A 12,550-nucleotide genomic window follows, 5' to 3' on the forward strand; every position below is an offset into this window, starting at 1 on the left:
CCACACAATAGAGACCAAAGAGAGGGGAATAGTTTGCAGGGAAGAGGGATACTTACGTTGTAGAGATGGGAGAATTCAATCTCCACAGGGGCGGACAGGACGTTAGGGGTGGGCTTGATTGTGACCGAGACCACCTTGGAGTTCAGCACAGTGCTGTTTCTGAAAGCAGGAGGAAGAGAAAGAGACACACGTGGTCAGATGTATCGTGTGCAAGCTCCCTCCCCCTCTCTGCCCTTAAACCCCCACTCCCCTTCTCTCCCTTCCATTCCCACCCAATAGATGAAACTCATCTGCACACATCTTGTTTGGCCCCCTCCCCCAGTCATTTCCCCCCAGCGTCTCCATGGTATTTCTTCTTCGCATGTAATCAGTCAAGTTAAATGTCAGTGTCACCAAGTCACCTGTCTTGCAGCCCCATCACCAGTACAAAAAAGAAAAAAAAAAACATTAATCTGGAAATAGCAGAACACAGGAGGAAGATGTGAAGGAGAAGGGGAATTTTGTTTCAAAAAGAGGATTGCATTTGTCTGTCGAGTGCATGTCCACATGTTACTCGTACACAGTATGTCAATACGTGTCCCTGACTTTAGAAGTGCCATAATGAACTGCCATATTGAAGCCACTCAGGTTAGGCTTTTCCATGGGTTTACAAGCCACTTGATGTGTGAACTGCTGAGACTCTAACATGATTGAATGAGCATCCTTACAAAAAACAGTATGGCATAATCTGAAATCGCAAAAGCATATACTAAGTGCACAATATACTATATATATATAAGTTATTACAACTGTCTTAACAATGTACATACATTTGAGTAGAATGTTCAATTTTTAATTAAGGATTAAGCTGAGCATTAGTTTAGAATGATTAGCCTGTCATAAAATCAGTAGCTGCTGGTGAGTGGAGGGAGCCACCGATGTCTGACACTGACAGCACCAGGGCTGTGGCAGCAAGTAGAGAGTGTGAAGGGCTGGAAGCTCTTACCTTTGTAAGGAGAGAATGCTGCCCAGGTTCCTGTACAGAGCAATGCCAGTGACAAATGTAGAGGAGTCATCCGCATCTGCAAAATTAGAGCGAGAGCAAGAGAGAGACAAAGAAAGAGAGAGAGAGAGAGAGAGAGAGAGAGAGAGAATCCTTAAAAAACATTTGTAATTGAAACACAGAAATTATTTACAGTACAAGGGATGATGAAAGTAACGAAGGAAGCTACCAGAAAAGAAAAAGAGATCACAGTGCAGAACATATGCTGCAGGCTTCTGCAGACCAGCTGCGTGTAACAACTGCCCCTTTTCCTTAACTCTGCCTGATTCAAGGAGCCGGGGAAAATAAATGCAGGTTACCCTGTCTCCCACAGTGTTCCCATCGAGACCCCAGTCTGACTCACTTCACGCTGAGAATGGCCCAGTTATCAGCACGGTGTACCTATTTATAACCCCACCGTGCGTGTGCATCTCGAAATGTGCACAGGACACATGTGTGTAAGAGCTCTACTTTCTGTGTCAGTGCATCTGTGGCATTAATTTTGAGCATATGTTCAATACGATTAAATGACGTTCAGATGCACACATTGAAGAGTTGTTTATTTTTACAGGTTTTCGGTGCATAGCTTCACTTAGTTAAACATGAGTGCGTCATTTTAGTTTGCTGGTCAAGTGACAAACAATATTGGCAAGATGATGGCAGAAGCTGTCACAAAACATGTTGGCTAAGCCAAAGCTATAACGGAGTGCATCCACCATCCAGAAAAAATAAAAATAAAGATAAAAATAGAAACAAACAGAAAGGAAGAAGCTCCACTTTTGAGTCGCTCTGGATAAGAGCATCTGCTCAGAGATTGTAATGTAATGAAAGAAAGAGAGAAAAGCAGAGCCTCCATCAGACAGAAGTTAAGCAAAAGCGCCTTGGGTTAGAAAGAGAAACATGGGGCTGCATCTGCTCCAATCTATAGAAATTGTAATTATGCAGGGAGGAGGGCCGGGCGCCTGTGAGACGTGCCATATTGCGGCAGACTTGGAGATGGCAGGCTGTGGGCAGAACAAGCAGCCCCCCGGCATACAGCTGAGGTCTCATGTGCTTTGAACTGGAACAGAAGAGGACAGCGCTCAGCCGGGGGGGGGGGGGGGGGGAAGGCGGGGGGGGGGGGGGAGTGTTTGTAGTTTCCGCAGGCAACATGGTGTAGGGCTTTGGGAGCAGTGTCTCATTCTCTCATTCTCGCAGGGGCTCATTGTGCTGAGGGGCCCCCACATTGCTTGTGAGATTCTGCTGTCCGTCGCTGCAAGAGATTCACAAATGGGAACTTTTGTTTTCTGCTACAGGAGGCCTTTAGCGTGATTCATGGGGACACTCGGGGCTGCTTTACGTATGTTTCACTCACACAATCTCGGAGGCATATCCTGGAAATGACAGGTAAGCAACAACACCATTTTGGCTCCCTGCATGCTCGCGCTGTCACTGTGCTGCAGGGAGTCTGGTGAGAGGAGTGTAAAGAATGTGAGCCATTTTGGCTCTGTGTGTGTTGTCTGATCACTTGGGATGCCACAGAGAGACACACAGAGGAATGAGTGACAGGCAATGCATTATAAACCCCGTGAAAATGGGAATTTGTTTTAATTGCGCGTTGGTTGGCTCTTGTTAACTCCTGATTAAGGAAGGTTGTCCCAGTCACATGGTTTGCTCGGGGTGAGTGCTTCCTCTAATTGTCTATACTGAGGGCCTGCCAAAAAGCTTCAATCATACAAGGTGGGGAAAAAATCACCAACATATTCAAGAGGTATACTATAAGAGCTGTGATTTCCAGCCATTAACAGCCATGGTAACAATGTTCAGAAATGACCGAATAAGACTTGGTGCTAACATGCACCATCAGATTTATACATGCATTTGGGTGCTAGAAAGAGATTTTTTGGAGATTTTTGGTGTATATTTTTAAAGAAGCTCATTGAAAGCTATTGTTGACAGGAATGGCAAGGGAGGGAAGCTCACAGACAGAGAGGGGGAGAGAGGTGTTGATGAGACAGCCGTTTGCAGTGCGGTTTTCAGCTCCAGGGGCCCACCGGAGGCCCAGGTGTGATCAGATCCATTTCCAGCTTGTGCGTGGGCTAAATGAAACAGCATTGTCACCTCGCAAGGAGAGTCACACTCCACAGCTGCCATCGCGAAAAGTAAGAGGGCACGAAGCTCTGAGCGCACAATATGTCTGTATGTGTGTGTGTGTGTGTGTGTGTGTGTGTGTGTGTGCTTCCTGACTTTCAGCAGTCCTCTATAATTGGCTTGGTTATATTTAGGTCGAGTCTCCAGGAGTTGGGCAACAAACACGTTTCCCACAATTCATCTGTACCTGGGATCAAGGCAGCCACTGACACGGGAATCTCTGCCTAGATATACACTGGATTTAATGTCTTTTTTTTACCTCACTGTACCAGAAGCTGTTGATTTTGGAGCATGTGCGTGTCTGTGTGTAGGTGCGTTTGTGTGGATGTACATGTATGTACGTGAACATGCTCAGATTCTAACCTGGTTTGCCCAGTGAGAGCGTGTTTCTCGAGACTGTGACCTTGTCCTCGGAGCCCCTGGCCCAGTCCACCATGCCCTTCCATCCTTTCATCGGGAAGGTGATGTCAGAGGCCCCAGAGGCTGGTCGCTTGTGGATGCTTAGCACTAATAGGCAAAAGAGAGAAGCAGGTCAAGCTTAAGTTATGTTTCTTATAAAAATGCACAACAAAACACACGCACGCACATACATACACACGTGCATTCAAGCACACATTTGAGATTCCATCTAAATATTAGCAAAAAAAAAAATCATTTCTCGCAAGGGATGTCGTTTTATCATTCAATGAAGGATTCTGGACAGGGACCACACACACTGATTGACAAGGTAATCACTTTCACATTTGTTCTTGCCTTCTATGAGGTACTGCTTCTGCTAATGTGCTTTTAAGCCAAGCTTGAAACGGAACATGATCACCTCATTTTAAACATATGTGTGTAAATATGAAGGTTGACTCATGTTCCTTTTCCTTTTTTTTTTAGAATAGCTCCCTTAACATCCCTTGAGCCTCTACACAGCCTATGTGACACCGTTAAATTTGTGTGGCATCTGGCTATAATATTATTTATCTGCTTGACAGATGCCAGGGGTGACTTAAAGAGCTTACATTTGACATAATATGCATTTTTACAGATGGCAATTTGCTGAAGCAAATCAGGTGAAGTAGCTGGCCCAAGGGTACAGTATAACAGCCAACTTTGGAAGGAGAACCTGCTTCCTTCATGTTTCAAATCCAGGTCCACAAGACCGCCCTATTGGCCAGACTGCACATGCAAATCACGGGGAATGACTCACCTAGGTTTTCTGTGACCTCGTAGATGTCCTGGAAGTCCTTCATTCGGAAACCGATCACGTCCACAAAGTCCTCAACCAGACGGAAGAGCTCTTTGATGTTGGGCCCCATCTGCAGAGAGGAGACAGCAAGGTTAGCATGTCTACCCTGACTCTCGAAGTGTGTGGGCACAATCCATTCTGTTCTACACTCAGCAGTAAAGGAAAGCGGCATTGTGGAGCTGAAGGAAGGGTGCCCTCAACAGTGGGTTCTCTCCACTCTCTTTTATTGAATCCTGACCGTACTTGTACCAGATCTGACTGGCAAGCTGGTGCACATATCTGGCTGCAGCGCTACTCAGGAAGTGAGGATTTCATATGGACTTCTTTATTCTGCCTGCACTGCTGTGCATTGAGTGCATCCTGATGACACAGTTACTGTGCAGTTCAGCGGGTGGACTCCAGGGCGAGAAAGCAGCCTGTCCCAAGGCTGCTCTTGTACCTCACACCACCCAACGCCACAGAAACCATTAAAAACCTGCACCCCGTGCGACTGCCGGTGCCGCACACAGCGCGCATCGCCCCACTCAAACGGAGAGGATTTTCGCCCACTATAAATAGAATAAATAAAAATGTGTTCGCACATCATGAGAATTGTCCAAAGTCAGCATGACACCAGTTTGTGTGGGTAGTAGGTGATGTGGGGTCGTGGTGAGATGCGGCATACAGCTTGGAGAGTGGGTGTAATGTTTTTATCTCTCTCTCTCTCTCTTTCTCTCTTTCTCTCCCCATCATCCCCAGTCTTCTGGCGCGGGGGCTTGTGAATCACGGCTGGGCCCAGATGGAGAGGCTCTTTCCGCTTCATCTGGTCCCAGCTCCATACCCTCTCCTGGGTCACGCTAAATGCACTCACTCATTCACAGTTGGTGGTAGGAGCCCATGGTTTTCCCAGGGGAAAAAAGCCCTATTTTCCTTTCCCTTTCTCTGGATTTTTTAAAAATTGAATATTAAATATGAGAATATAATATTCCCAAGCATGCCCAAACACACACATACTCTCTTTCACTATATGTTTGAGAGTATATGTATATAACCTCCATTAGTTTAACTGTTCTCATCTGGGCTAGGGTGGGAGCTGCACCCTGGGTTGTGTCATGGGGGACAGCCCATGCCTCAGACAAACCAGATTAATGAAAAGGAAAGGCAATGAAAAACTGAGAAAAGAAAATATCGCAAGTAAAGAGAATGGAATGTGGGCACTCACCAGTTGGGTCTCCTCCCATCGTTCTCTGTTCTCCTCCATCAGCAAGTTGCTCACTGATTGAACAAAGTTCTGCAGGTCCAGGGGACAAGAAAAGACGGTTGTGTGTGATTTGGTGGTTCAATGTGGATTGACATGCAAAAACCTCTAAAATGCAATTACTTCTCTCAGCATATTTGATTATGGTAGAAGAAGGTAATAATAATAATAATAAAAATAGTAATAATAATAATGTTTTTTTATTTAAATATAACTTTGATGAACAAATCCTGCAGTGTCTGACCTGCACATCAGCACTGCTGGGGTTGTAGTAAGACCTGCGGAAGATCTCGGTCATGTTCTTCAGGACATCTATGATGGCCAGGAGATCTCCACTGTAGCTGGTCCCGTCACTGGATGTGCTTCTCAACTTGGCCAGCACCTCAGAAACTCCTTCTCCCATCAGCCCTCGCTGGGCTTTCGAGAGGTGCTCACGAGTCTTGGGAAGAAACACTGAGGGTTACTGAACAGGTTGACAAATGTCTGGATTGTTTTTCCCAAAATTAGCCTCAAGTTGGCTGTCAACTGTGAAAGGTTGAAAATGAACAACTTGTTTCCCAACTTGTGCTACCAGATAAATTTATGATAAAAATGGTATGGGGACAGCTTACCAGTGTTTGGATGCTGCGATAGTCATTGGAGATGCACTTCATGTAAGTTGGGTTCTCCCAGTAAGCAATGCCATCGTCGTCCAGAGTGCATCGTCGCAGGATCAACCCTGCATCAGAGCAGGAGATTGGGGAACAGTATCACTGCCTCCAGAATTTGCAGGGCTTGGTCCAGGCTAAGCACAATGACGCTGGGTTACATATTCAGGCTTTGTATGCGCCACTCTGAGCTGGGAGACTTACCGACTGCGTTAGGGGGGCAGCGCACAGCGGCAGTGTCGCCTGATGCCGTCTCCTTCCACACCACGTTGGCAAAGTTCTCCTCATCACAGATCTCATGGGGCTCTACAAAAGGACATAGAGGAAATGAGGATCCACGCATGCACATGCATATACACATACACTTACATACACAAACCCAGAAGTGTGTGCACATGGCCACAAAACACACACGTGAATGATTCTTCTTCATGCTCCCAACACCTGCTCTCTCTTGTTCTCTCTCTCTCAGAGCCTCCCACACAGACCATAGCTTTCCATTTCTCCCTGTGGTGCATGCTGAGAAAAGAAGCTTCATACCATGCCCTTGTTGTTAGTACTCAACAGCCAGTCACACTGATGGATCTAGGAAGGGGGCCTCTGAGGGAAAGATCTTGATGATGGACAGACAGGCGAGGAATCAGACAGGGCCGACGCGCGGAACTCACCCGGGCACCTCTTCTCGTTGCAGCGCCGCACCTCCTCGCGGTCCCCCGGGCACTGCTCCCCGCCGAAGAAGGGCCCGTAGCAGACCCTCTGCCTCTGCTGGCTGCCCCCGCCACACGTCTTGGTGCAGCCGCCCCACAAGCTCCAGGCCTGCCACTTCCCATCCACTGCAGGGCACACAGGGAGCTGCATCAACCCTCAACCCCTCCCTGCCAGTTCCATTCCAATGGTTTAGGCAGGAATGATGATACAATCAGTCAGCACTGTATATCACTACTGATCCTACGGGTGAACCAGATGGCCAAATCTGTGTTCTAAACTACCTTGGGCTCTCTACAATTTTAGATGAAACATACCATCTTATGAATATTCATGAGGGGAGTCTGACCAAGGGTAATAGAATTGGATTGTTCTGTCTCTGCACATGCCCAATTGTGAATATTCATAAAATGCAATATAGCTTTGGAAATTCCTGGCATGAACTAGAATGTCTGAGAGTAAATAAAGAGAGACCAAAATTAATGCACAAGCTGGTATTTAGATTACTATAGAAGCAGACAGTAGCATTATTACATGGTTGACAGAGCCGGGTTTGCCCAACGTCATGTGACCTTGATTGGCCAATTATGATTGATGGGGACATGGATTACCTGGGCAGTCCCTCAAGAAGCAGTCCTTAGTCTCCAGCCACTCTCCGCGACACTCTGACCCCCCGTAGGAGGGCCCGTTGCATTCCCGGGTCCTCTGCATCGTCCCATTGGCGCAGGAGGCCGAACAGGAGCTCCAGCTTGACCACTCATTCCAGATCCCATCCACTAAGGGGAGCCAGAGAGGCAGCATGGTAGAACGTCATTTTGTGTTTCTGTGTTTGTTATTCACCCTCCCTATGTTCCTTGTGATATTGTTCATTTAAGGACTCTTCTAAAAGAAGGCCCACATGTTTCCAATTGGCTTATTGTTATGCTTCCTAGGCAAGCATATTGAAAGATACAGATTTTTTAAATTGGCTTGGACACAGGACAGGATAGCACATTTACTTTTGGGAATAGGTGCCTCAAGGGATGTTAAATGACTATAGTGTGTCAGGACATTGGTTTTACCCAAACATCAGAAATCACTGGAGAAGCCCTACTACAGGGATAAACACATAATAAGGGCTAAGATACTAAAAACAGAAAACCATATAAATAGCTGGGAAAATGTATTCAATGCTACTCTGCATGTGTGTGCGTGCGCGTGTGTGTCTGTGTGTGTGCGTGCGCGTGTGTGTCTGTGTGTGTGTGCGCGCGTGTGTGTGTCTGTGTGAGAGTGTGTGTCTGTGTGTGAGTGTGCTAATCGGTGGGCTCCAGAAAAGAGCCACTTCAATCTCCCGAGTTACAGCTCATTAAGAGAGCCTTTGAGTTCATACGGGAGACCTGCTGCCTTTGTTCCACCACTGCCAAGACCAGCCTTTTGTTTCTTATAGGGATGATTTAAGACTTCATTCAGAGTCACAAAGAACTTTTAGAAGCTGACACAAGCTCCTTTTTAACACCCCCGCCCTCTCATGGGTTTAGATGTGGCAACAATTTGCAGGCTGCAGACAAGAAAAAGACACTGCCCTCTCTGTGACTGTGATACAGTATGACACAACATGGACAGAAAGAGAGAGAGGGAGAAGACAGATAAGATGGGATCCAAAAGAGAGAGCGATGAGAAGAAAAGCAAGGACAACATAGGAAAGAGAGCAAAAAGAGGATCCTGCTAAAGAAATAAGATCATTTTTTGTACATACAGGAAAAAAAAATCAAGGTATTCCCTTATCCATATCAGCTCTCACACCAGTCATTTAATGGCCTATGCTACAGTGCACCAGCTGTGCACAGAAGACGGAACAGCAGCGGAAGGGGAAGTCTATGCAGGTCAGGGGGCGGGGGGCAGGCTCACCTGGGCAGACAGCAATGTTGCAGAACTTGGTTTGCTTGGCAGGGCCAATGCAGGGGTCACCCCCAAACTGGGGCGGCTTGCAGGTGCGGGTGCGTTCACGGTAACCACGGCCACAGGTGGAGGAGCAAAGACTCCATGGCGACCACTCATCCCAGGCACCGTGCACTGCAATCAGAGCGGCTAGGGTGTGATTTATAGAGAGAAAAACACACGGCACACCATGCAGACTACAAAGCAGGTACTGGAGCATGCATTTTATACAGTCAAGCACACAAACACAAACACACACACCGACATTGCACCCTATAGAGATTGCACAGGAAGCACTGAAGCATGCACTTTACACATTCATACACACAGATCATACACATACATAAAAACACATTTGCAACTGACACACAGCATATTTAAACTGAATTAAAACAATCAATTCAAAATATGATCGATGATTTCACAAAATTCTGTTGTACCACAGTGCATAATTTTAACTGCATAGTTTTTTTATTTTTTTAACATATACTATGTAATATTAATCCATAATTCAGCTGCCCATAATGACAGGGACACTGCAACTGTGAAGCATGGGTACTGAAAGCATCATCCTCATAGCTATGTCACTACAGATGGAAAAGTAAGCAGGGCAGGGGCTAACGCCACTGATTCATGCCCCCATTAAAATATCATAGCACATCTCTAAGGTGACCTGGAGCATCCTGGGAATGCTGTGAAGACTGCTCCTTGAGTGTGCTTGCCATTACTTCTCCAGGAGCAGCATTGTGCTGGAAGTTAGCAGTGTATGCTGTGAAGCAGGAGGACTATGGTCTGAATGGGGTTCCTCACATATCTTTAAATGAGAGGAGCCAATGACCCCACCTTAAACTGGAGGAACCAATCATCTGTTCTTAAAGGGTAGGAGATCATAATACCACCTTAAAGGAGAGGAGCCAGTGCCCCCACCTTAAAAGGGAGGAGCCAATCATCTGTTGTTAAAGGGAAGGAGAAAATAATACCACCTTAAAGGAGAGGACCTTAAAGGCATGGGGCCAGAAGGAGGAGTCACCATGTGACTGTAGAGGGGGGTGGGGGGGTGTTTTAGCGCAGGGTGCAGGGGAGGAGGGGGCGGGTGTCGGAGGGGAAAGGTGCAGCACGTAGCTAAGCGTGGGTGGAGGGCTTACCTGGACACACAGCGGAGTTGTTGCAGGGCCTCTGCTCGCGAAGAGGCCCGCTGCACTGCGTGCTGTAGGAGGAGGAAATGCAGAATCGCGTGCGGCTCTGCCAGCCCTCCCCACAGGTGGCCGAGCAAACGCTCCAGGGAGACCACTCCTCCCCCGTGGCCGATTCTAGTGCGGGGGGGGGAGGGGAGGGGGTTAGGCGAGGGACAGGGTAGGAAGAGGAAGCGGGGAGCAGAGGGTCGATATCAGTTAGCATGCCGGGGTCAAGAGTGGTCTCCTTTGCAGTGAACAGGGATGGGATGTCCTTGTTTACAGAGGAGAACAAATTTATTCTAGGATGTGATCTCTGATCCCCCATATCCATGGCATTCTGCTTGTGAGCAAAGCGAATGTCTCAGAGTATGGATATGGCATAGATCAGGCTAAGATCTTAGCCCTTTACATGCTTTTGCTGGTAATAATAAAATGGTTTCTTTTATGGGAAAAGCTGATCTGTTGATTGCATGGAAGGGAATTTGAGAAAACAGTCTGGCTATTGGAGAAGTAGATCATTGGAAATACAAGAGACGGCCCTGTGCTAATGAACACATTGGGCTTTCAAAAAATGAACAAAAAAAGAATCACTGTATATGAATCCATATTTCCAATCAATGACTCCCTCCTCCTCTTTCAAGTGTGTCATTTCATAACAGATCTGCGGTCATCAGTTCCAGAGACATTGAACATTATATGTACAAATTATGGCTGGATGTAGAAGAAAGCTCCTTGAAAAACCACAGTGATCTTTGTCATGCAGACATGTCCTTTTTGTCCTGATTGAAAAGAGTGCCTGAGACACCCAGACGATTTCCGTTCTGTTTCTCGGCTCAGCAGGCAAACCATGGAAACTAAGCACCACCCCCTAAGCTGATTGGCTGCTAATGGTGCACTCACACAGCCAATCAGGGGCCTTCTGCCGCTGCTTTAACATCAAGGGTGACAATCAACAAATGGCCCGTGTAAGCATCCAAATGTTCAGGCAAAAAAAAATGTGCCAGAACATACACCCGGGGGGTAAAAACATGGTTTCAATGAAGCTTCCTTTTGTATTCAACCCTCCCTTCCTTCCATGTAATAAAAAAAGAAAACCCAACAACTTGATACAGATTTTAAAAAATCAACTTGCTACGGGGTGAATGTGGAGCTTAAGGCATTATCAGTACACTAAATCAATCACCACGTGGCAACAAGATGAAGAAAAACAACATGACTGCACCAATGACAGGGAAGTCTGGTTGTTTTTTTTTACTTGTTTCATTTTTGTGGGATAAAGCAGGGGGTCAGGTGAAGATGGTACCCCATATTAGGGACCAATGATCAGAAATATGTGCCATCTTTAAGGGAGAGGATTGCAGGAGTCACGCCTACAGTTAGCAGGTCTGCATGTATGACGGTGACAGGGCTGTAGTGGACGACTGCTGCACATTTACGACCGATTCTGAGGAGGCGAGGAGCTGGGGGGAGGGGGGGGGGGGGGACTGAGTTTCGGATGTCTGGATCCGTGGGCCAGATGGTACTGTGTCTTACCTGTCTGGGGGGCCAGGTGTCCATAGCGAGGCTTGTCCCCGTCATCTCGCTTGCGGCTGTCCACCGACCGCAGAGACTGGCTTCGGGAGACGTGGCGCCCCTTGCCTGAAGGTGAGGCAAGTTCGGGGATTAGCAGCGTCACGTTTGGGGACAGGCCTTGCTTGTGGGTTGTAGGCAGAGTCACGGTGAATACACAGAGAGGCTCCAAGTGCAGAGGGATCCATCTTATCGCCTAAGCTCGTGGCAGCTGGTCCCGGGTGGGGCTTTGAGAGGTTATGACAGTAATGGAGTCCCAGTCGATGTGCCTGCCTTCCGGTAATGTGTTTGCAGTGCACTGAGCAAACAGGGGTAAGTCTAAAGGTGTGGGCGAGGGCCTGGGAGAGGGGCTGATGGGCAAGGGCAGTGAGGGAGGGGGCCGAGTGGTACATGTGAAGTTTAGAGTCACATGCAGTGCCATACATGGGTAACTGACCACACTAAGAGGACACAGAGAGCAGAGCACGTAGGACAAAGGCTACATCTCTGCACACGATGCTGCATTAATAAAGCATTAATGTGATATTAGCTTTCGCCACTTTTAGTTGAAAATGAAAACTATATCAGAATCCTGTGGAAACCATTTATATTACCCAAATAACTGGTAATCTTGTGATATTTCAGCATTTATCCAACATTATCACACTTACGAACTAGCTGTAATAAACCTCTGGTGAAGAAAATAGAGAGATTTGAGAATTTTGGTAACTTTGGAAATTTTTCTAAACCAATGTATAAAAGCAGCATACAAAGCTGTTGAAACATCCTGTACTATCTGAGCAAATGATAAGTTAGCATCCTGCTGCTGTGTTAACTTTTGTAATTTTTATTGTAGAGTTAAACAATGATGTTAATGCTTTATGGGAAGCAGTACACACAATAAATAGGAAATAGAGCTTCTATAATGTATTCCTT

The 12,550-nt window shown here is 46.7% G+C and overlaps 1 protein-coding gene across 4 annotated transcripts in view; it reads right to left on the reverse strand.

Annotated features, from left to right (window-relative positions):
- The window catches only part of adgrb1a (adhesion G protein-coupled receptor B1a), an 81,444-nt gene that overhangs the window by 34,280 nt on the left and 34,614 nt on the right, over positions 1 to 12,550 (reverse strand). For 2 of the 4 annotated variants that reach the window (XM_035393088.1, XM_035393074.1), the window contains exons 4-16: positions 11,600 to 11,704; positions 10,037 to 10,201; positions 8,862 to 9,026; positions 7,586 to 7,750; positions 6,938 to 7,102; positions 6,474 to 6,575; positions 6,234 to 6,340; positions 5,867 to 6,061; positions 5,587 to 5,655; positions 4,347 to 4,455; positions 3,515 to 3,658; positions 986 to 1,061; positions 57 to 159 (exon numbers count right to left, since the gene is read on the reverse strand). In XM_035393088.1, coding sequence (XP_035248979.1) covers positions 57 to 159; positions 986 to 1,061; positions 3,515 to 3,658; positions 4,347 to 4,455; positions 5,587 to 5,655; positions 5,867 to 6,061; positions 6,234 to 6,340; positions 6,474 to 6,575; positions 6,938 to 7,102; positions 7,586 to 7,750; positions 8,862 to 9,026; positions 10,037 to 10,201; positions 11,600 to 11,704 — 1,670 coding nt within the window. Of the gene's footprint in view, positions 1 to 56; positions 160 to 985; positions 1,062 to 3,514; positions 3,659 to 4,346; positions 4,456 to 5,586; positions 5,656 to 5,866; positions 6,062 to 6,233; positions 6,341 to 6,473; positions 6,576 to 6,937; positions 7,103 to 7,585; positions 7,751 to 8,861; positions 9,042 to 10,036; positions 10,202 to 11,599; positions 11,705 to 12,550 lie in introns of all 4 variants that reach the window. The other 2 variants (XM_035393081.1, XM_035393066.1) reach the window with 1 other exon arrangement.

Source organism: Anguilla anguilla, chromosome 1 (assembly GCF_013347855.1).
Source record: "Anguilla anguilla isolate fAngAng1 chromosome 1, fAngAng1.pri, whole genome shotgun sequence".
Taxonomy (NCBI): Eukaryota; Metazoa; Chordata; class Actinopteri; order Anguilliformes; family Anguillidae; genus Anguilla; species Anguilla anguilla.